Source organism: Ciconia boyciana, chromosome 22 (assembly GCF_034638445.1).
Source record: "Ciconia boyciana chromosome 22, ASM3463844v1, whole genome shotgun sequence".
Taxonomy (NCBI): domain Eukaryota; kingdom Metazoa; phylum Chordata; class Aves; order Ciconiiformes; family Ciconiidae; genus Ciconia; species Ciconia boyciana.
Window position 1 is genome coordinate 2,127,935 of NC_132955.1, and position 21,867 is coordinate 2,149,801.

Below are 21,867 nucleotides of genomic sequence, written 5' to 3' on the forward strand. Positions count from 1 at the left end.
GGATCAGTAATATCAGGGTCTGAGGAAAATTACTGAGACTCTTCAACAGCAAAATAAAGAGCATGGAGGGGGGGAAAAAAAAGTCACAGAAGGAAAAAGTTAGGAGCATCATCTCCTACCACAGACTGGGTCAGAGCCCTTCGGGGACTGGGACAGACTGGTTTGGCCACAACTCTTCCCAGCAGTGCTTGGAGTATTTGGCCGAAATATCCAGCCCCGTTGTGGAGGTCCATTGCATTCAAAGCACAAAGGAGTTAAGAGGGGGGTGAGCATCCCTGCGGTGTGAAGGCAGCATATCCGTGCCTCCGGGGACCAGGCATCTCTGGCACTGCCCTCCCCGGGTGCGGGGTCTCTTGTCCCCCTTCCTTGCCCCCTTCACTGCATCTTGAATTGCTGTACCGGTGGTGAGGCGGGGAGAACCAGCTGCTAGAGGGGGCGAGTCTGGCAAGGGAAGGGGATGAAGGATTTACTCCTGTCCATTTGAAATGGGCTGTGATTTATGAAGGGTCCCTCGTGCAGCCTTTCCTGGGAGGCGGCATCCGAGTCTGGCCTTGGGGAGTTTGGATGAGGGCTGCCAAGCAGAAGCACAGTTACAAAACTGCTGCCCTGCGCAGCTTCACTCGAGACGTTTCCGAATCAAGGCACGGCATGTCAAACCCTTCAGGAGCTGATGCAATCCTGCTCGCTTCTCGGAGACAGCGAGATGGACTGTTGTTTACGGCAGCTCCTCTAGCCGAGGAGGAGCACGCTGCCGGGCGTGCGGCTGCAGCAGCCCCAGCTTCTACCTGGGGTCAGATGCTTTGGCTTGACACGTGGCAATGCTGCAATTTGGGCTTTGCCCCCGTGCATGGCCGGGCCGGTACCAGTGCTGCCAGCTTGCCTTGCCCCCAACGTCTTGCCCCCAACATCTTGCCCCCAACGTCTTGCCCCCAACATCTTGCCCCGGGAGCTCAGGCTGCAAAGAGCTGCTGGTGCAGCTGGCGTGTTAATTGCTAGATACGATGGATGCCTTCATTTAGTACCGAAATCTGAGGCAGTTTCTCGCTTTCAAGCTCCTGGTGTTTTGGAAAAGCTTTACGTGCCCAGGATAGGCTTGGATCCTGCTGGTTGTTGTCTAATAGTGCCTGGTAATCATGGCTCTGGACTTCTATTTCTGGTTTTGCTTCTGAGTCATGGTGTGCCCTTGGAAAAGACCTTTGTGCCTTGAGGCTTGTCTGCATGAAAACACCGTGCTTGTTTGACTTAAATCACTTTTAAAACAGTTTTGGTTTGGTTGAGGCAGAACTTGGTCTGGGTCTACTGATATCTTCTGGAATATTAATGTGCACTGCATCTTGAATTGGAATAAGAGCATCCTGCTGATGCTTGAGATGAGCCTAACAAGTGAGTTTGTGTTTATACACATAGACTAGACCTCTATTTACCTTGTCAGCAGAAGGGTTAATACCCCAGCAGCAAAGCTGCTAGTGGATTGTTAAAGTCCTTGGATAAATACTCCATGATGGTCTAACGTTATTGCAACTTCTTTCTCTGCTCCCAGGGCACTGTGACAGGAGACTCCTTGGCAGCCACTGGGCATTGCAGGGACTGATGGGGACTGGGAGCTTGCTTACTATTTAAGATAATAGTAATAATAATAACAACAACAACATCATCATCCTCTAAGTTACAAACTAGGTTTGCAGCCACGATGATTGTGCTGGGGAAATAAATGCTGTAAAAAAAAGGCAAGGTGAGAGGTGGGTGTGAAAGGGGAGAAAAGAGCAGTCAAGAACTTTGATCCCAATAAAAAGACCGTTGGGACAAAAGCTGCTCTGCACCCATTTCTCCCACCCCACCCATCAGTTGCGGGTCTTGGTGATATCAAAATGCTTCCCCTTCCAGCAAGGTGGATCTCACTTCTTGTCACCAGGTCTAACTTCCCTCCTGCTGGGTACGTTGCCTCCTCAAACGCCGTCTCAGGGTGCCGCTGGAGCCGGGGGGCTGCTGCCCGGGCTGGGCTGCGCGGGTGTTAGGGGACGAGCCGCGGGGCAGGATGAAGCTGCTGGCGATGCTGCTGTGCCGAGCGCCGTGCCCTGCTCTGAAGTGCTTCGCTTCGCCCGCAGCAGCGGGGAGCTCGCCTATCCCCGTCCGGCGGCGCGGGGTGCTGGGGATGCTCGGCCCTGGTGTGCTCTCAGTCCCCGTGTTGTCCTCGGAGGACTTGCTGGGCTCCTGCAGCCCTGTCCTGCCTGTGCGAGCCCGCTGCTGCCCTGGGAGGGGGGCCCGAGTCTCTAAGGTCTCTAACCCACGCGCCGCTCCGCTGCCCGATGGTGGGTATTGCAGTGAGCCGCAGCTCCGAGCGTCCTTGGGGCTTGCGGTGCAATCTCCTACTGGTGATTATCAGTGGGTGGCTTGGGAGAAGAAAGCTCTCAAGCTCTCCAGCTTGCTGGGCTGTAAGCGATGCCAGCTCCTGTCATTCGCTGTAGCACATTGGCTTGACACCGGTGGAAACGCTGCGAAGAAGCGACAGAGGGAGGCAGCAGGGACAAAGAGGGGGGATTGGAAGATCCCTTTAAAAATGAAAAATTATTCTGGCTTCCAGCACCAACTCCCAGGGCAGCAGCCTGACCAGCATGTGCTGGGACGGTGTGGGCATACCGGTGACTCCAGTAGTGATACTGGGCTGCCGTCCTGTGCCCCCCTTTGCTCTGCTTCAATTACCTTGCACCCCAGTCTGCATTCAATACCCATTGCCGTCCCTGCCTGCTTGCATGATCCTGCTTCCCCTTTGCCAGCCCTTAGCAGCATGAAACTTAAAGCAACCCGTTGGGAGGGGACTTTAAGCAGAAACGAGAGCAGGTTTAATGTCGCAGTTTAAAGTCAACAATTCTCAAAAGGAAAACAAAAGTCAAACCAGAATCTTAATGGTATTTTTTGTTTTCTTTTGTTTTGTTGTTTTATTTTTTGTTAGCAACCCAACTACTGGAGCTTTAAGGTCAGTATTTCTGATTTTTCATGCTTCTGTTTGAAATGCATGCACTTTTCCACCCTTGCCTCATCTCTGTGTCTGTGTCAGAGGGTGGGAGCTTGGGTTTTTTGTTGAGGATTCCTATGCCAAAGTAGTTTGTTCTCAGCTCAGCAGCAGTTTAAGCTTCTGAGAAAGATCTTATGCTTTTGGGTCGAGTTGTTGTGCAGATGCAAACCTTTTCTCTGAGAGGGATGAATCTGTGTCCTGCCCTCATTTAGACTACTATCGTCCCATAGTGAAATCCTGCTGCTTTAGAGTTATTTCCTTGCAGCAGAGACCTTAATTCCAGGAAAAGGACAGAAAAGAGCCTGTTCCAGACGGGTTCGGAAATCCACCTGCAGAGCTCCATCCGGGTGCCTGCTCCCAGGCAGAGATACAAGGGTTGCTCTGATTTCCAGCCTCCTCCTTGTCGGAGAGCTGCCGAGCAGAGCCTGTCCCTTCCGTTGGTGGCCCTCCTGATCTCCGGGACCTGCCATGCTTCCCATCGCACGGCGTGTCTGTCATTTATCTGCGCTTGACCAGCACCGCTTTCCCCTTCGGGCTCCTCATCTCCCTCTCCCGAGCCCCTCGTTCTCCAGAGAGCCCAGACCGATCCCACGCTGATGGGCAGGAGGCGAGCTCGGGGGTTTCGGGACGTGGGGTGCTGGTGTGCTGCTCCCTAAACTTGGGCTGTGCCTGCACCTTGCAGGAGGTGGGGTTGGCGGAGAGGGAGGAGGAACGGGCTTTCCAACACAAATGTCGTGCCAGACCCCAGAGACCAGCTTGTGTTTGGCGTGTCGAGGGACCTCTAGACCAGACAGCAAAGTTATTTGTTCGGCTGGTGGTGTGGAGCACTGCGGGAGGGGAAGGGGCAGCTCTGTCCTGCGTTGGCCATCGCATCTCTGTCTCCATCCTCTGCTCTGTCGCTTGGGTGTTACGGTACCAGCCTGTTCTGTTCGTCAGGAGGCTGCTGCAGGAGCGGCGGAACGGAGAAGGCGTTAGTGTTTGCTTTATTGCACTGGGATCTTTGTGCCTAAACCCACCTCTTGCAGGCTACACAAAGGGGACCCTGATGGGAGTCTCCTGGCAGCAGTGAGGGTCTGTGCCTGCCTGGTGATTCCTGCCAGCACCTTGCAAACAGTTGCCCTATTGTCTGGCAGGGTGAAGTACGCATGTCATCGCAACTCCCCTTCCTCCCTCCTCCTCGCCCAGGGATGCGGTGGCAACACTTCAAGGTCAGGCGTGTTGCTGGATGACCTTGGCGTGTTGTCCCCGGTGGGTTTGCTCTTCCTGTGGAAAAAACAGGCGCTTTCCTTGGTTGGCAGCGGAGAGCGGAGGAGTCGTAAAATGCATAATATGTGCACTTGTTCCGAGTTTTCATTCTTGAAGTACTTGCAGCGTAAAATGTGTGCGAGCAGCGGCTCCCGGAATATTCAGCTGTCTGAGTTCTCACCGGCCGGTTTTAGCCACGTGCTCTCGGGGACATTCCTGCGACTGGGGAGGGGAGGCACAAAAGCCTCTTTTTTTTTTTTTTTGTGAGTAAGAAATAAAATGGGGGTGAACTTTAGGGGTCCACCCACCCCAGAGGGGTTCTTCTCAGCAGCGGCTGGGCGTTTGCAGCCACAGAGGGTGCGTTTTCTAGAACGACATATTTTTTCCACCCGAGCCTGGAAGTACTTTGCATTGCAAGCGGAGCATCTTCCCCGGCTGTATCTGCTGTGGAAATGCGTTACGGGTTAAATCGCCCTCCGCTTCCCGGCCGAGGGAGGCCCCCAGCTGCCTGACCCCGCTACCAAGTGGGGCATGAGCCAGAGGCAGCTGGGGATGGCTTGTCACCAGGAGAGCCCTGCGGGGACGCTGATCCTGGCAAGCAGGTGCCGGGGGCTTCTTTGAGGCCACCGCAGCCACCTGCGTCCCCTGGGGTCTTCTGTAGCTGCAGGCTTGGCCTTCAGCTGGGAACGCTGCCTCCCCCCAGCCCCGCTCTCTCCCCAAAATAAAACTTTCATGACCCTTTAGGTTCCCTGTCTGTGTCCAGCTGCTGCGGGTGCAGAGCCCAGCCCTTCTCCGTCCCTCGCCCAAAGAGGGGGGCTGCAGCCAGAGCCCCAGCTGATGGGGGATGGAGGGGATCGGATGGTGGGGAAGGGCTGTGCCAAATTCCCAGGGACGCCCAGGGATGCCACGTGCTGCTGCTGCTGACGGGTGCCCAGGGCAGGACCTGCTCTCCTCCTGCCCTGGCATCCCCCATCTACCTGGGGACAGGCAATGGCGGGTGCTGGCTGCGATTTGGGGCTCTCCAGGCCTGGGCTTTGGGGGAAGGGGGGCCCTGCATTGCTGTGTTTGTTGATCTCCGTGCTGGAGATGAGCAGATGCTCTTGTATGTCGGTGGCGGTGCCATCATTGCGGAAGGGGGTCCAGGAGATTACGCTGTCCCCAGCCGTTTCCTCCTCTGCATCCCCTCGTGTCTGCAGGTCCTGGTGCTGCCCTCTGCCCAGCTCCATCCTCGTGCCCCAGCGCATCCCTGGGATTTCTGCACTCGATTCTAGATTGAGCCGGCCCCGCTCGGCTCACAAATGTCCCTTCCCGCCAGCTGGGTCGGGCTGTGTGCTCACACGGAGCCATTGATCCAGCCGCTCTGTAGCCATTGTCACGCTGCGGCCGGTCCCCAAGTCCCCAGGCAGATGCCCGAGTCCCTTGGCCGGGGCAGCCTGGTGCCCACCCGCCTTTCCATCACCTAAACCGCATCCCAGCTCACAGCCACCGCCCCTGCCATTTTGGGGTGACTCAAAACCACGTGCTGGCTGTCAGCCTCTCCAGGGCAGGAGCATCTCAGCCCCATGGTTTGCAGGGCTCAGGGGCTCCAGGGACCCCGTCGCTGGATCTGGCTGGGGGGCAAATCCCTCCCCAGGGATGCAGCGGGGAGGGGGCTCTGCCGTGGAGAGCGGCAAGGCAGTACGGAGGGCTGGGGGCTCCCGCTGTGCTAGTGCAGGGGGTGGGCTGGCTCCTCGCTGTCACTTGTGGGCTGGAGGAGGAATTGGGAAGAACCGAAGGCAGAGCCTCGCATGAGCTCCTTTAGTGCCAGGACTTTAAAAGAAGATCAAAGGGACTAAAGCAAAAGCTCGTGGGGAAAAAAATGACTAGGATGTGGAAGGGAGAAAGCGGGGGGGACAGGACACTTTTGTCTTAAAAACAAGCGGCCGGGGCTGCGTCAACCCTCTTTGTGCTGTAACTGCACGGCTCCTGCTCCAGCGGCAGTCGGTGCTTTGCTCGGTGCTTCAGCCTGTGGCTCCGCTTCCTCCGGCAAGGCCAGGGCACCGAGCTTCCCGGGAACGCCTTGTCTCGTTAGCAGGAAGCCATTTCCATCTCACCGGCAAGCCGGGGACCCGAGGTGTTTGCCGAGCCGATATTATAGGCAGGCAGCAGTATTTACTTGCAGAGACGAGCAAATACCAGGCAGGCTTAGCTCCTGTAATCCTGCCGCTCCTGCACCAGCCCTCCTCCCCGCGCCCTCCCGGTGGCCTTGGCGTCTGCCACGCTCCTCGGGGACCGGCATTTACTGCGTAATATTTTATTGCTCGCAGGAGGAGAGCATCGGGGTGTACCCGGGAGGGGAGAGCAGCTGCCGAGCGCCTGCTCCCAGCTCCTCCTTGCTCTCTGCTTTTGGGGCACTTGCTGGTTTTCTGACCTGTCCGCGGGTGCTGCTCTCCGGTGCTCGGTTCTCTGTTGATCCTGGGTGTTGTCACTATTTATTATCGCGGCAGGGATGAGAGTAGCATCCTGAGCATCGGAATGGGGAAACTGAGGCACGGTGGGAGTAGGTGACTTGCCTGAGAGTAACCAGGGGGGAGATGCATCAGCATGACCTGCAGCAGTGTCTGGGCCGGCGTCCCAAATTTGGGGCTCTGTTTACCTACAGCTTTTGCTGCTGAAGTGGGGTTTGTTTTTGGTTTTGTTTTTTTTTTTTTTTGCACTTTCAAAGCAGCCCCTCGGAGCCTTTTTCCCAAGAGGCTCCCGCACATGTTAACCAGAGCCCGGCCTCCCTGTATACCGCTGTTAAAGCAAATCGTGCCTCGGATGCCAAAGAGCTGAGCCTTGTCACCTGTCACTGTGAAGTCCCTGTCACTAATGCTGCTAACCCAAGTGTCCCCGCTGGTTTGCAGCCTGTACCGTCTCCCCTCCCTCGGTGGCTGCAGCCCTGCGATCCCCAGCCAGGGCTTGTCCCTTCTCCCCCCCATCCCCTTTCTGCTGCTTTCTCACACTTGGCTTTGCTTCCCATCCACCAGCGTCCCTGAAGGATGCGGTAATTTGCTTATTTTTGGAAGATGCTGTCACACAAGGTGGCGTCACCAGAGAGCAGGGATTGAACGTGGCCGCCGTTCAGCCCCAGCGAGGAAGGGGATGGCTGGGGTGAATGTCCCCGCGGGTCCAGGTGGCAGGGATGGAGGCAGGACTGGCACCCTCACCCCCAAAAGTATCTCCTGCCACGTACCCCTCCATAATCCATCCCCTGGGACTGCCTCAGCCTCAGGGGACGTGCTGAATCAGGCCTATTTCTGGACCCCTCCCTGCCCATTTCTCCGGGGTCTCATGGCAGGGATGCTCTTCTCCCCATGGATGCCAGGCTGGACGTGCCCGGTCAAGGCATGGGGAAAACAACTCCAGGAGCAAAGCCCGGCTGCCTTCGCTGGGAGGTTAATGATTACCCTCCCTGCGGGAGCCAAGGTCGCACCCAGCACCGGGAGATGAGGATGAGTGGGCACGGCATGTCCCCTCACCCGTGGGTGGTCCCAGCTCCAGCCCTGCCCTGGGTGCCAGGACCTTCTGCTGCCCCACTGCTAGCAGTGAGACTGCTCCATCCCTGCCTTTTTGGGGAGAAAGCGAGTGTTTTGGGGACTGAACACAGAGTCCTCAGCATGGCTGGACTCATGGTGCAGTGCGGCGGGGACAGCCCTTGGAGCTGCCTTCTCCCGTGCAGGCATCCCGGTCCCTTCTGCCAGGCAGGTGCTGCTGACGACCCCGCTGATGCCGACCGCGCCACCGCCGACCCTGCTGCCCGTGCCCGGAGAGGGACCGAGAGGGACCGTCACCGTGGCGGGCAACCAGCAGCCGTCAATATTCATGAGGCTGCAGAGGATCCAGGCTTTTAAATATTCATCAGGCAGGCGAAGGCGGGAGGCTGTTGGTGCCAGCAGGAAGGGGAAAAAAATGCAGAGAGGGGGCAAGCAGCCACCCATGTCCCCCACGGAGCTGGCTGGGCCATGTCCGAGGGCATAAGGGTGTTTTCTGCTTGGAAACACGACATCCAAGTGCCGGGCTCCGGCTCATCACCTTCAGAGGGCCAGGCAGCTCCCGGGCTTTGCAGGGCAGGCGCGACGGATGCCGGTGTCACGGCGATGTTTGCTGCAGGGGTACGCCGTTTCACCCGTGCCTGGGCCGCATCGCAGGGTAGCGAGCTCCTGCCTGGCTCCCGCTCACATCTGGCTGCCGGTAGCAGGCTGTGCACATCTGGTGGGGAAGGCCCCTTTCTTTAGTCAAGGGGTCCGGTTTAAAAAACTAATCCGATTTTAACGCTAATCCTGTTAACATTGAGATCAGGATTAATTCTGAGTTAATCGGGATAATCCTGACAAAATGTTGAGCATTAGACATTGGATGAATTATTGCTGACGTGAGCGGTACACTTTTAATTTGGCGGCGAGACCCAGGCGGGGTGCGAGGGGTGGGGGCCGGTGGAGGGGCATGGAGAGGCCACAGCCCCCTTGGGTGGGGAGGACTCGTAGTATATCTCTTTGTATGATGCTCAGAGCACCCTGGGCCTCTCAATTCTTCCACCTTTGCTGCTGCAGCCCCAGTTACCTCCAGTTTTTCCTCCTTTTCTTCCCAGCTGGGCATCTCCTGGCTCCTCCGTCTCGGGGAGCAGGAGCTGGGCTGCTGGAAGTCCCTCCCTGCATGGAGGCTTTGCCGAGTTCGGCGCTCCTGGCTGGCGGAGCTGGTGTGAAACGCTGCACAAGGATGCAGAGGGGTTCAGTTGCATCCGCTCGGCCCCTGCTCGCTGGGATCAAGCTCCTGAGCTGGGACGTGTGGGAGGAAGGTGGCACCCAGCCCTGTGCAGGCGGTACTGGGTTTGGTAAATGAAAATGGTTTGAAACTTTGAAAATGGTTTGAAAATCTGAAAATGGTTTGAAACTCTGAAAATGGTTTGAAACTCGAGAGGTGATGCCTGGGCTGGGAGAGCAGCGACAAGGTGATGCCCAGGTGCTGGGGATGCTGCATCCCGGTCGGGGATGCTGCGTTCTGGTCGGGGATGCTCCCCAGGAGGGATTTGCAGTCAGACTCGAGGTGAGGAGCTGTCAGCTGGGGAAGTGTCCCGTTACCTGGGCTCTGCTCCTCTTACAAAACAGTCGGCAGCTCTTTGCTGGCTCGCTCTCTGGGAGCATCAATAATTAAGGATGAGCGGAGTTCGTTAGGAATGAATGAATGAATGGAGCGGTTTGTGATGCGCTGGCATCGGTTCGTTTGCAGAGGGGTCAGCGCCGCGTTGGGTGGTGACCAGGCTCCTGATGGCGAGAGCTGGGCAGGCTGGGGAATCTCAAAGGAGTTTTCCAGACGCCAACTGGAGTTCATTTTTGCAAAGCTCCGCTGTCCCACACCCCGGGGCACTAACGCACAGCCCCTGTCCCGCCGGAGCCCCTCCAGCCATTACTGGGGCCTGGGAGGGGACCAAGGTGCTGGGCTCTCATCCCAGCATCTCGGAGGGTACCGCTTTGCTGAGACCTGGGCTGAATTACCCCCACGCAAACACGTGGGACCGGGCTGGCCTGGCTGAAACCCCCCAGTGATGTTATGGTGGGGTCACAACAGAGAAATGCGGTAGAGAAATGGGGGTGCGGGGGGCGGAACATTGCAGGACAGGTATCTGAAAATCCTTCCCTCCCTCCCCTGCCTCTGTTTCTTTAACAGCTCTCAGAGCTGCTTCAAACAGAAAGTTTCAAATTTCAATTAAAATTTTCCTTGGAAATGTTGACAGAAGCAGAGCTGCAGGAGGGACAGATGTTGTTTTTCTCCCAGCTTGGCTAACAGCTTTATTCGCTGCTGACCCTCGCCAGCAGCGCAGAGACGAGCGGCCAAAGCTCCGGCCCCACTTCCCTGCACACCCTAAGGGGCTGCTTGCCCAGGTGGGGTCCCAGCAGGGACAGGGTCCCCAGCCCCTTCCTCTGGGCATTGAGGGCATCTCCCCGCTCCGCAGAGGCTTTCCCCGTCGAGCTCCCCTAGCACAGACGCATTTTCCTGAAGGATGGGATGGAGGAGGCTCGGCTCTGTCCCGGAGCAGCCCGGTGAAGCAGCACTGAGCCTGTGTGTTTGGGGATGGGGTTTACACCTGCAATGTCCGTGAAGAGGCTTTTCCAGGTGTGGGGAGGGCAAAGGGACCGTGTCCGCTGTTTTTTCCCCATCCCTTTGTTTCTGAGATCCATTTACCCAGGGAATGGCGCGAGCTGGGAGCAGTGGTCTGGGCCAGGCTTTCAGAGATGCTCCCCTTCAGCTCTAGCTTGTAAATATTGACTGTCCCGTCCAGCTGCTGGCACGCTGGCCCTGCCCTGTGGAGGGTACGCTGCGGCATCATGGTCCCCGCGCTGCCAGGAGGGATGGTCCCTTCTAGCACCAGTGAGCCAAAGTCTGGGAATTCAGGGCAAGAGGCCTCGAGCACCAGCGTGAGCAGATGTGCACGCAGGCAGGGGTAGGGATGCAAGTAATGCCTGAGCGAAATAGGTATTTTTATTATTTTTTAATAGATTTTCTTTTTGTCATAGGTAGGGAGGCAGGCACGGATGGAGAAGAGCGATGGAGAGCAAGGGTTCAAGGAGCATCAGGCCAGACCCCACGTCAGGGGTCCCGTTACCCTCTCCCATGGCTCTTCCCAACGCCGGCTCCGAGGGATGCTGTGCCAGGAGATGGCACAGAAAGGTGCAGCGGCTCACCCTGGTCCCACAGCAAGAGCCCGGGGTGACTCCCAGCACAGCTCAGCGATGGCTCGAGCATCCGCACAGCAGTGATGCCGAAACATCCTTCCCCGCTCCCAGCATTGCAGCCGGAGGCTGGTGGGGTCAACTCGTCCCCAGCACAGCCCGGACCATCAGGGTGCTGAGCTCCAAGAGCTCAGCACATCACCAGATGGGACCTTTAGTCAGATGCTGGATTAAATGATGAGAGGGGGATTATGAAGAATTAATCCAGATCAGTGTCCAACCAGGGGCTGGAGCCGGGGGTTTATGTACTCGGTAAATAACCGGTTGCATTGCTTTGCCCAGGGCTGGGCTTGCCAGCTCCACGCCAGCTGTTTCCCAAGCTGGCCGGAGTGGATTTTAGGGGGCCCTCGCCTTTATCCCCATCATGTGGCACGGCAGAGGAGCTGCAAACAGAGGGGAGCGGGGAAGGCGGCAGCGTGGCAGAGCGGCGCGGCTGCCCGGGACCTTTGCAGGGCTCCGTCCACCCGTGCAAGGGCGATGCCCGGCCGTCCCAAACGCGCTCCGGTGCATCGTCCCTGCCGACGCGGCAGGATGGAACGTGAGCTGGGGGGGTCCGGGGGCTGCTGCCGGACCCAGCCCTGCAGCGGCTGCCCACCGCAGCCTGGGCTGCTTCGCCTGGTGACGATGGGGTCCTGGGGAGAGGCTGAGCTCGGAGCCTGGCACTGCCTGTGACATTAACACAGCGAGGGCTTATCCATCCCAGCTGCGAGTACAGGTCTGTATCGGTGCTTGTGGGCTGTGTTCTGGCTGTCCCGGCTGGTTTTTTTGGGGGAAAAGGGGCTGGCCTCTCTGCCAGGACAGGCTGCGGAGCTCAGGCTGAGCTGGGCTGAGTGCTGGGTCGAGGGAAGAGGAGACCTGTGCACGTCTCGGCAGGATGCTCAGGGACCCCCCTTCTACTGCCCGGTCTCCTTGTTGCAAATAATATTCTCACCATGGCTGAAACACCCCCGAGCACTGCAGGTTGCTGCGTGCTGGCGTGTGTGATGTACAGAGGGGTCAGGCAGAAACAGGCCTGAAATGGCTGATTTCTTCTCAGGTCGAGTCCGACACCGCCCTCGGAGCCCGGCGCGGGTAGGAGTGCGGTGCTGGCGGAGGCTCGATTGCCTCCGCTGTGACAAACCCTCTGCTCCGTCTCTGAGGGTCCCTGTGCGGGTCAGGCTTGCTGCCTGTCTTAGCAAGTGAGTGGAAATATTAATGACCGCGACCAACTCCGGTAGCTTTGAGTTTTGCATGGGAATAGCTGCAGAACGCCCTGCTCTGTCCCAGGGCAGGATCCTTTCCCCACACTTTTTTTCTTTTTTTCTTTTTTTTTTTTTTCTCCTGTCTTCTTTTAAGTGCCCTGTGAGAGGTCCAGAGCTGCTCCTCTGCCCCAGCTCTCCCAGCTCCGCTCCCTCCAAACTCCTTCTGCCACCCTCCTCTGCGCCCCTGGTCCCTCCACTCCTCTCCTAAACTCTCCCTCTCTTCCCTGCAGCCATCTCTGCTCTCCATCGAGACCGAGCGGCTCCGCTGCTTGTCCCTGCTCCCGTGGGATAAATGCCGGGTCCAGAGGGACAGCCCCGCTCCTCGCCCGGGTCCCCCAAACACCGCTGGCACCTCGGCTCCTTCCCTCCCTCCCTCCAGCCCTGAGCATTCAGCCTGCAAAACTGGGGAGGGTAATATCGGAGAGGGGAGAGGGGTGCGGAAGAAGGGAGGGAGGGATGGGGACAAGAAGAAGGGAGGGGGGAGAAGGAGGAGAGAAGCATCCTTATCTAGCCAGGCAGATATAATGAAGCTGCTTCTGCGCTGACAGTAAAGGGATTGTTGGGAGTTTTAGGAGCTAAAAGAATCACTTAATTGTATCTTTTTTTAGCTCTGGGGAGATAAAAGACAAAAGCCCCCAAGTCTCCCTCTGTTCCCCATCCCTCCTCTTTTATATAAGACTCCCAGGGAGGCGTGGAGGGGCTGGGGATGCTCCCGTCCCCGCCGGCGTGGGGGGGTTTTCCCCCCCAGGAGGGGCCTGGGGGGAGCCGAGTGCTTTGCGAGTGGGTTTTCGCTGGGAGAATCACCAAAATAGCACCCAAGGTGCACTCCCAGGGCGGAAAGGCTTTGCTGATGCTTCTGTACCAGCCCGATTTCCTCTGTGCTAGCACGCAGGAGGCTCCCAGGGGCTTTAAAGCGCTCCCTGGCAGATAGCAAGCGGGTTTCTTCCCCAGGGCAGGCAGCAATGGCCATGATCTCGGTACCCATCACCGCAGCTGCCGCAGCTCTGCCCTCCTCCAAAAGTGAGCTGCTCGACACCTTTCCCACCCACGGTGCCAACTGGGGCCAGAGCTCCCGAACCGCCGTTCCACGGCCTTGGGCGACTTTTGTTTTGCTTTGGGGCAGCTGCACTCCTTTGCCTTCCCTTCGTGCTCTGCCCATGAACCCGCTGCTTCCCACGCTCCGAGCCGTGGTGCGGGGCAGGCACCGGGACCCCGGGCTCGGGGGAGATGCTGCTGCTGCCCCTGAGCCGGGGGCTGAGCCAGCCCAGCCCCGACGGCTCCCAGCACACACTGCCGTGGCGGACATCAGCCCGGTGCCGTATTAACCCTGTGCTGCGACGCTGGTTCAGCAAGAAATGGGTCATCTCCCAGCATGGCATCGCTGCGGCACGGGGACAGCAAGCGGGAGAGCTGCGTCCCCTCCCCTCCGGCCCCTTGCTGCCACTGCGGGTGGGTTTCAGGTGCTGCAGGGAAAGATCTCGGTGCCCACAGGGGACGTTGGGCTCTTCTGAAGCTGCGGGAGACCGAGCCCTTTGTGTGGGGGTCTGGGCTCGGGCAAAACGGCCCCTGAGGGGGCATAACTGAGAAGCAGGGGGCAAAATGCCTTTGCTCCCAGGCTGGGGGTCCAGGCTGGGTTTTGGTCACCTCCCTGCTGCAGCAGCTGGGATTTATCCTGCACCCCTAGAGCCTTCCCCAGCTGGGAGCTGCTTGGGGTGGGATCCTGCGTGGCCGCAGCCGGCAGTGTGCAGAGCAGTGCCCTGGGTTGGGCGTGTGGGTGCCAGCATCGATCCTCGCCATGGTCTGGCCGTGGGGAGGATGCACAGCAGGCAGGTGGGAAGGTGCGGCCTTGGGGATGGAAGATGCTCCTGAAGCAGGAGGGTGTTAGGATCATTATTGTGTGCTCAGGACTTGACTGCTGCAGCCTTTGATATCTCTTCCTCGGCTGCGGTGTATGATACGGTCTGGGCCAGACAGAGAATACTTTTTCCCTTCCGGAGACGGTGGTGAGGGTTTGATGTTTATTTTCATCCTGCATCGGACTGAAAGCTCAGCCCACGGGCCCCAGCCAGCGCCCAGGGAGCCAGACTCTTGCGTGCCCCCGGACCGGGGCAGCGCCTGCAGCCCCCCGTCTTCCCCTCCTCTGGATGGACAGCAGGGCAGCGCTCAGCGGGGTGACATATTCCCCCATGACAGCATGGGACAGCCATCCTGTCGACGTAGACGCTGGCACAGACAAGTCCCAGGCACCGTTCATCCCAGGGTGGCACCCACCAAGGCAGGATTGGGCACCCCCAAAGCATCTCCAGCGAAGCAAGGAGCTGAGGCTCCATGGTGATGGAGGAGGCGGCATGAAAGCATCAGGTCTCGACACGCTTGGGGTGAGCCACGGCCTTGGTGACTGTGATCAGGTCCCACCTACGCCGGGAGGGCTACGAGTGCCGTGCATGGGGCTGGGCGGGAAGCGGAGCCTCCCCGGGGGCTGCCGGGGGCTGCCATGCCACGTCGGCACCAGCCGGTGGCAGGGGCGGGAGGCAGGATATGTGGGGGCTGAGTTGTCGGTTAACGCATTATCTTATAGCAGGATAAGTCATTAGCGAGGCAGAGCAATAAAAAACCATTCCCTTAGAGTCGGCTCATTAATGGTCTACTGGAGGCCAAGGACGGAGCAGCCGCTGTGCTCCCACCTTGCCGGGCATCTCGGCTCCCTGCTGCTGCTGCGGCCGCAAGGCTCCATGAGCACCCGGGTCCCGCGGCTGCACCCCCTGGCAAAGCCGGTGTGGCCGAAATGGCCACAGGCAAGAATTGTCAGAGACGCCCCCCCCCCCCAACACTTGGACTCCCCCATTTACACCGCAGGGTCTGTCCTTTCCAGCTTGCCGGCGTCCTGCCTCGGCCCCGGGGTACGCGGGTGTCCCGTGCCCAGCAGCGGAGGGTCCTGTGCCGGCGGAGGTGCCCTGCGGCGAGGGGTGCCAGGAGGGGGGTGTGCGGCTCCCGCGCTGGTGCCGGCGAGGGCTTTGTGGGGCCGCTGGGTCCCTGCTCGGGCCGGGAGAGCCGTTCCCTGAGCACGTTGTGCTGAGCATCAGGCCAGAACGGTCCCTTCCGGGCTAAAAATCCATTAATTTCCATCTTGCCCTTTTTTCCCCTTTTTTTTTTTTTTTTTGACTGATGCCATAATTAGCTCCATCAGATGAGCTTAATTACTTGAGGTCAGCTGCAGCCCCGGGCAGAGGCAGAAGGCAGGAGGGGTCCGGGCTCACCTGGAGCAGCGCAGCTCTCCCCACCGCCCTGCTCCTGCAGCCCTCCCGCAGGCTGTAGGGACCACAGTGCATTAGGGGGTTGTGCTGTAGGGGCTGCAGTGTGTTGGGGTGTTGTGCTATAGGGGCTGTAAGGGCTGCGGTGTGTTGGGGTGTTGTGCTATAGGGGCTGTAGGGACCACAGTGCATTGGGGTGTTGTGCTATAGGGGCTGTAAGGGCTGCAGTGCATTGGGGTGTTGAGCTACAGGGGCTGTAAGGGCTGCGGTGTGTTGGGGTGTTGTGCTATAGGGGCTGTAGGGACCACAGTGCATTGGGGTGTTGTGCTATAGGGGCTGTAAGGGCTGCAGTGCATTGGGGTGTTGAGCTACAGGGGCTGTAAGGGCTGCGGTGTGTTGGGGTGTTGTGCTATAGGGGCTGTAGGGACCACAGTGCATTAGGGTGTTGTGCTATAGGGGCTATAGGGATTGTGGTGCATTAGGGTGTTTTGCTATAGGGGCCATAGGGACCGTGGTGCATTGGGGTGTTGTGCTATAGGGGCTGTAGGGACTGCAGTGCATTGGGGTGTTGAGCTACAGGGGCTGTAGGGGCTGCGGTGCAGTGGGGTGTTGCGCTAGGGGGGCTGTAGGGACTGCAGTGCGTTAGGGTGTTGTGCTCTTGGCGCTATAAGGATCGCGGTGTGTTGGGGTGTTGTGCTCTAGGGGCTGTAGGGACTGCAGTGTGTTGGGGTGTTGAGCTATAGGGGCTGTAGGGACTGTGATGCATTAGGGTGTTGTGCTGTAGGGGCCGCGGTGTGTTGGGGTGTTGTGCTGTAGGGGCTGTAGAGGCTGCGGTGTGTTGGGGTGTTGTGCTGTAGGGGCTGTAGGGGCTGCGGTGTGTTGGGGTGTTGTGCTGTAGGGGCTGCAGTGCATTGGGGCATTGTGCTATAGGGGCTGTAGGGACCACAGTGCATTGGGGTGTTGTGCTATAGGGGCTGTAGGGACTGCAGTGCGTTGGGGTGTTGTGCTGTAGGGGCCGTGGTGTGTTGGGGTGTTGCGCTATAGAGGCTGTAGGGACTGCAGTGCATTAGGGTGTTGTGCTCTCGGGGCTATAAGGATCGCGGTGCGTTGGGGTGTTGTGCTATAGAGGCTGTAGGGACTGCAGTGCATTGAGGTGTTGAGCTATAGGGGCTGTACGGGCTGCGGTGCGTTGGGGTGTTGTGCTGTAGGGGCTGTAGGGGCTGCGGTGCGCTGGGGTGATGCGCCGTGGCACGCACACCGCAACAGCCCTTAGCAACAAGGATGCTACATGGCAACGCCGTCTCAGCCGTCCCGTCGTGCCGTGGGGAGGGGGAGGCAGCGCTCCCCCCCTCAGCTAAATCAATTTTTTCTTATGATTATTTTCTCCAGACGAAACACGTCCTGGGGAGGGGGGTGCGAGCCAGCGGCCTTTTGTCATCTCGTGTGAAAACTCGACAGCTTTTCAAGCCCGGCCCAGATGTGGGCTCTGGTTGGGGGGTGTTTGGGCGGCGGGAGCGGGGAGGGATGGATGGAGCCAGGGCAGGGTGAGACCCCGCTGGCACGGAGCAGGGAAAGGAGCGGAGAGGAGGGGGCTGCCCTGGCAGCGTGGGTCGCGTCCTGGCCACGTGCTGCTTGCTCCTTCCCCGCCCTTCCCTGCGGCCAAGGATCCGTCCTGGGTGGACAGCACCGCGAACCCGGAGCAAGAGAGCCGGAGACGTGGGACCACGAGCCCTCAAGGTTTCCCAGGGCTGTGCAAGGGCGGGGAGCTCCAAAAACCCAGCTGCTACACCCCAAAGACCTGCACGCTGTGAACATGGGGGAGAGGGGACCGGGTCTCTCCATCGCCTCCTGCTCGCTGCAGCTTCCTTCCCTGCTGCAAAGCCCCCCATGGCCCCCCGGGGATGGTGCTGGTGGGGGCTCTGGCCCAGGTTCACTCCAGCCCTGCTTCTCTTTCTTGATGTAAGACCTGAAGCATCTGTGCTGCCAGCGTGCTTTGTGCTAAAGCAACAACAACAAAACTAAGCAGTCAATTTTCCAGCAATTAGCTGCAGCGAGAACATTTCAAGTCCTAGAAAACCCCGCCCCACAGGATTAATTAAATCTTCCAATTAATGTCTAATTTAAATGATGATGATGATGGCTGTTATCATTTCATATTGATTTTTCTTTTTGGTCTTAAAATAGAGCTGTTGTCCCTCCGATGCCGCCTTTTCCACACCCCAGGAGCTGTTTGTTCTCTCTGTTTGAGGTGCCAACGTTAAACATGTGTCTGGAAAATCAAGCCTTGTATTTTGGGGTATTGACAGGCAGCGTTTGCTGCACTGCCAAGCAAGTACCCGTGGCAAGGGGACCCGGCTGCGTGCTTGGAGATGTTTGTGAACAGAAAGCCCATGTGTGTAGCCTGAACTTTTATGCAGTGGATATACGCTTGGCCGTGTGAAATTGGACTCCTGGCATATTAAATTTTTACTGCTATAAACCCAAACCCATTACTTTCCCCCAGCTCAGGCAGCCATAAACCTTACCGCTGCTTTGCTTCCAGAATAAGCCGGGCATTTATGTTTCCCGGGAGCTGGTTCATTGGCGTAATGGATGTGTAACCTCCTGTAATTGCTAAGGTTATTCCAGTGCTTGCATGCAAGCCCTGGCTCTGTCACCAGCTAGCTAGCACTGGTTTGATTTCGAGTGGGTTGCTGGTGGGGGAACTCAAAGGCACCTGGAACGGCACCGGGAGGCTTTGAAATGCAGAGTGCTGCCAGCCTGCAGCAGAAAACATGAGCGAGCAATTGCAGGAGACAAGGGGACAGTAAATGGTTGTACATGCTTAGAGCAGGAGATGGAGGAGGCTTCGAGCTGGCACCGCGTCTGGACCATGTCGGTGTGCTGACTCAGCCGGGGATCCAGGACTGAGCATCCCTGGATGCGGCTCAGCTCACCTAAGCCTCTCCATCCCGGCACCGGGCTCCGGAGGAACCGTGGGAGCAGCACGCCGCTGCGTCCAGGGGAGCAGACCGGGGCTGGGGTACCCAGCGCAGCTCTCCTCTGACCTCTCCCCTCTCCCCTTCCAGACGAGGAGCTCCCGGCACTCCCAGGGCTCCCAGCCTGGCTTGGCCGATCAAGCCAAACTCTCCTTCGCCTCGGCCGAATCCCTGGAAACCATGTCGGAAGCGGAGCTGCCCTTGGGGTTCAACAGGATGAACCGGTTCCGGCAGAGCTTGCCCTTGTCCCGGTCCACCAGCCAGACGAAGCTGCGATCACCAGGTATGCTCGGGGCTCGGCATCCCCTGGGACGGGCAGCATGTACCTGCCTGGCCACCACCAAACGTTTCTGGCCACCTCCGCGGGCAGATGCCAGTGTGTGCCAGGGTGTGGGATTGGTTTGTATCTGCCCAAATAACCCCAGGAGGAGCGGGGGGGGACTGCATGCTGTGTGGGGTAGCCGAGGGGGATGAGCTGCCTTCGGCCTCGCTGCTCCGGGGGAGGTTGGGTGGCACAGAGGTCCCCGAGCCTTCGGTTGGGCGTGCACAGGGACCTCCAAGCAGGTGGGCAAACCTGCATCGCTGGCCTCGGCGTCTCTTCAGCCTTGCGTGGAGAAGGGGTGCGGGCACACCTCACCGCTTTCTGCTCCCTCTGCTTCCAGGGGTCCTTTTCCTGCAGTTTGGGGATGAGACGAGGCGCGTCCACATCACCCACGAGATCAGCAGCATGGACACCCTGCACGCCCTCATTGTCCACATGTTCCCCCAGAAGCTCACCATGGGGATGCTGAAGTCTCCCAACACCGCCATCCTCATCAAAGACGAGTCGCGCAATGTCTTCTATGAGCTGGAGGATGTCCGGTGAGGATGGGGGGCTCGGAAATCCACCACAGATTGATTTTCCTTTCTTTAAGGGCATCACGAGCAAGGAAATTAGTGGGATGAAAGCAGAAGGGTGGGTGTGGGTGCAGTCCTGTGGCTGGGACTTGCTGGGGGCTCGGCGGCTGCCTGTCCAGGATGCTCATGGCTCTGCCTCTCCTTTCAGCGATATCCAGGACAGAAGTATCATTAAAATCTACCGGAAAGAGCCGCTCTACGCCTCGTTCCCAGCCTCGCACATCACCAACGGAGACCTGAGGGTAAGGGGGGACGGGGTGTCACAGGGGGAGCCTGTGGTGTGGGTGCACCCAGTGGGCTGGGACCAGTAAAGAGATGGAGACAGGGACTGGTAATTGCGTGTGTGTGTGGAGGGAGTAATGACCGTGATTTGTCTTGCCCGGTTCCAGCGTTGTTAAGTGTTACTTTAAGAGAATGGATGTTTGGGGCCTGACAGCAGGGTAATAAACATGATAATTAGGGGATTCATCAGAATAAATCATCCCGCTCCTGGATGGGAATGAGGGAGCTGGCGTTTGCCAAGGCCAGGTGAAGACTCAGGAGCTGCAGCTCTTGGTCCTTGGAGGGGTGCAGTGAGACAGGGTGCAGCGAGGCAGGGTCCCAGCCAGGCAGAGCAAGGGCGGGGGGCCAGCCCGCAGGGACGCGGTGCTGACCCCCCCCCCGTCCCTTTCCGCAGAGGGAGATGGTGTACACCTCCAGGGAGTCATCTCCCACCCGCCGGCTGAACAACATCTCCCCAGCTTCCCACCTCGCCTCCGGCTCCCCTCCGCCAGTGCTCCAGTCCTCCTCCCCGTCCCGCTCCCGCATGTCCTACAGCGGCGGCCGCCCGCCCTCCTACGCCGGCAGCCCCGTCCATCACAGCGAGCGTCTCTCCAACCTGCCGCCTGCCCAGGGCGTCTCGCCCAGCCCCAGCGCCATCCTGGAGCGCCGGGACGTGAAGCCGGATGAGGACCTGGCCGGGAAGAACGTGGTGCTGGTGAAGAATGAGGGGCTGTACGCCGATCCCTACGGCATGGTGCACGAGGGCCGGCTCAGCATCACTTCCACCCAGTCCCTGGCTGGCATGGGAGACCCTTTTGGCTACTCGGGGGGGCTGTACAAGCGGGGCTCCGTTCGTTCCCTCAGCACCTACTCGGCGGCCGCCTTGCAGACAGAGCTGGAGGACAGCCTGTACAAGCCCAACGCACCCATTTACAGCGACACGTACGGACCCGGCTTGGGTTTCCGCATGCCCCCTTCCTCCCCGCAGAAGATGGCCGATGGCCGGCTGGTGGACGTGCAGCCGGGGCAGAGCCCGCACAGCCCCTACTCAGGACCCCCCAGCCGCTCCTCGCCTGTCCGTCAGTCCTTCCGCAAGGACTCCTGCTCTTCCGTCTTCATGGAGAGCCCCGTGAACAAGCCACGCAACCCCAGCTCCTCCGGCCCTCCGGAGCTGTTTCCCGGCCCCGGCGATCGCCCGCTCTCAGGGTTTGGCTCCCCTGGACCGGCCAAGGACACAGAAACAAGGTGAGAAGGAAAACCCCTCCCGCAGATACGAGCTTTGCTGCTTGGGTGGCCATCCATCAGTGCAGCTGGGAAGGTAGAGGAAGAGCGGAGGAAGGCTTTGCCCCGTCACCACCGCGGCAGAGGTGCCAGGATGGGTGACGAAGCACCAAATTGTGCAGGGCTGAGGGGAACGACTGGGGGTAGCCGGAGGCAAGAAGAGAGAGGGAATGAAGGGGCTTGGATGTAGCTGGTGACAGCAGCGCTGCCACCTCCCCAGTGTCCCTCCTGGGACTTGCAGGGACCGGGTAGGTGGGTGCCGGTGAGGCCAGGACAAACGTGACGGTGTCCGCGGTGCCAGAGCCAGCTCCTCACCTGGCCCCTCTCCCTTCCCCGTGGCAGGGAGCGGATGGAGGCGATGGAGAAGCAGATAGCCAGCCTGACGGGACTGGTGCAGAGCGCGCTGCTCCGTGGCTCCGAGGCCGAGACCCCCAGGTAAGGAGAAGGAGGGCAGGCGTGGGACCCCAGGGTCTGGCATGCCTCTAGCTGGGCTGTTTGCTGCCGAGGCCGGGGGCTCCCGCCTCCCTCCCGGGGGGACAGCAGCCCCTGCTGTGCCCCCGCAGCCCCCTGAGCCGGTGAGGACAGAGGTGCCTGGTCCACGCTCGCTCTCTTTCATTGCAGTGAGAAGACAGAAGCCACCAATGGCGGGACCCCCCCATCAGCATGTAAGTGACCGGAGAGCCGGCCCCTCACCCTGCAGCACCCCCTCCCTCTGCCCACGGCTGCTGGGAGTCCCAGGGTGGGCGCAGGAGCCGGGGCTCTGCAGCCCCCACCACGTTCTGGCAACCAGCGGGACCCCCCGTCCCGCTAAGGGGCAGCTCCGGGGTGGGCTCTCCCTGGAGCCAGCGTGGGGGTAGCGGGTAGACCACCCAGAACCGCCGGACGGAAGCACGGGGTGGGGAAAGAGAGGTCTTTCCCGGAAAAGCGGAAGAGCGGAGTCTGCAACCTCCC

At 59.3% G+C, this 21,867-nt stretch overlaps 1 protein-coding gene across 1 annotated transcript in view; it reads left to right on the forward strand.

Annotated features, from left to right (window-relative positions):
- The window catches only part of SRCIN1 (SRC kinase signaling inhibitor 1), a 50,088-nt gene that overhangs the window by 14,888 nt on the left and 13,333 nt on the right, over positions 1 to 21,867 (forward strand). The window contains exons 3-9 of the mRNA XM_072885887.1: positions 2,951 to 2,974; positions 18,568 to 18,760; positions 19,140 to 19,338; positions 19,523 to 19,616; positions 20,051 to 20,880; positions 21,259 to 21,351; positions 21,538 to 21,581. Of these exons, the coding sequence (XP_072741988.1) occupies positions 2,951 to 2,974; positions 18,568 to 18,760; positions 19,140 to 19,338; positions 19,523 to 19,616; positions 20,051 to 20,880; positions 21,259 to 21,351; positions 21,538 to 21,581 (1,477 nt within the window). The remainder of the gene's footprint in view (positions 1 to 2,950; positions 2,975 to 18,567; positions 18,761 to 19,139; positions 19,339 to 19,522; positions 19,617 to 20,050; positions 20,881 to 21,258; positions 21,352 to 21,537; positions 21,582 to 21,867) is intronic.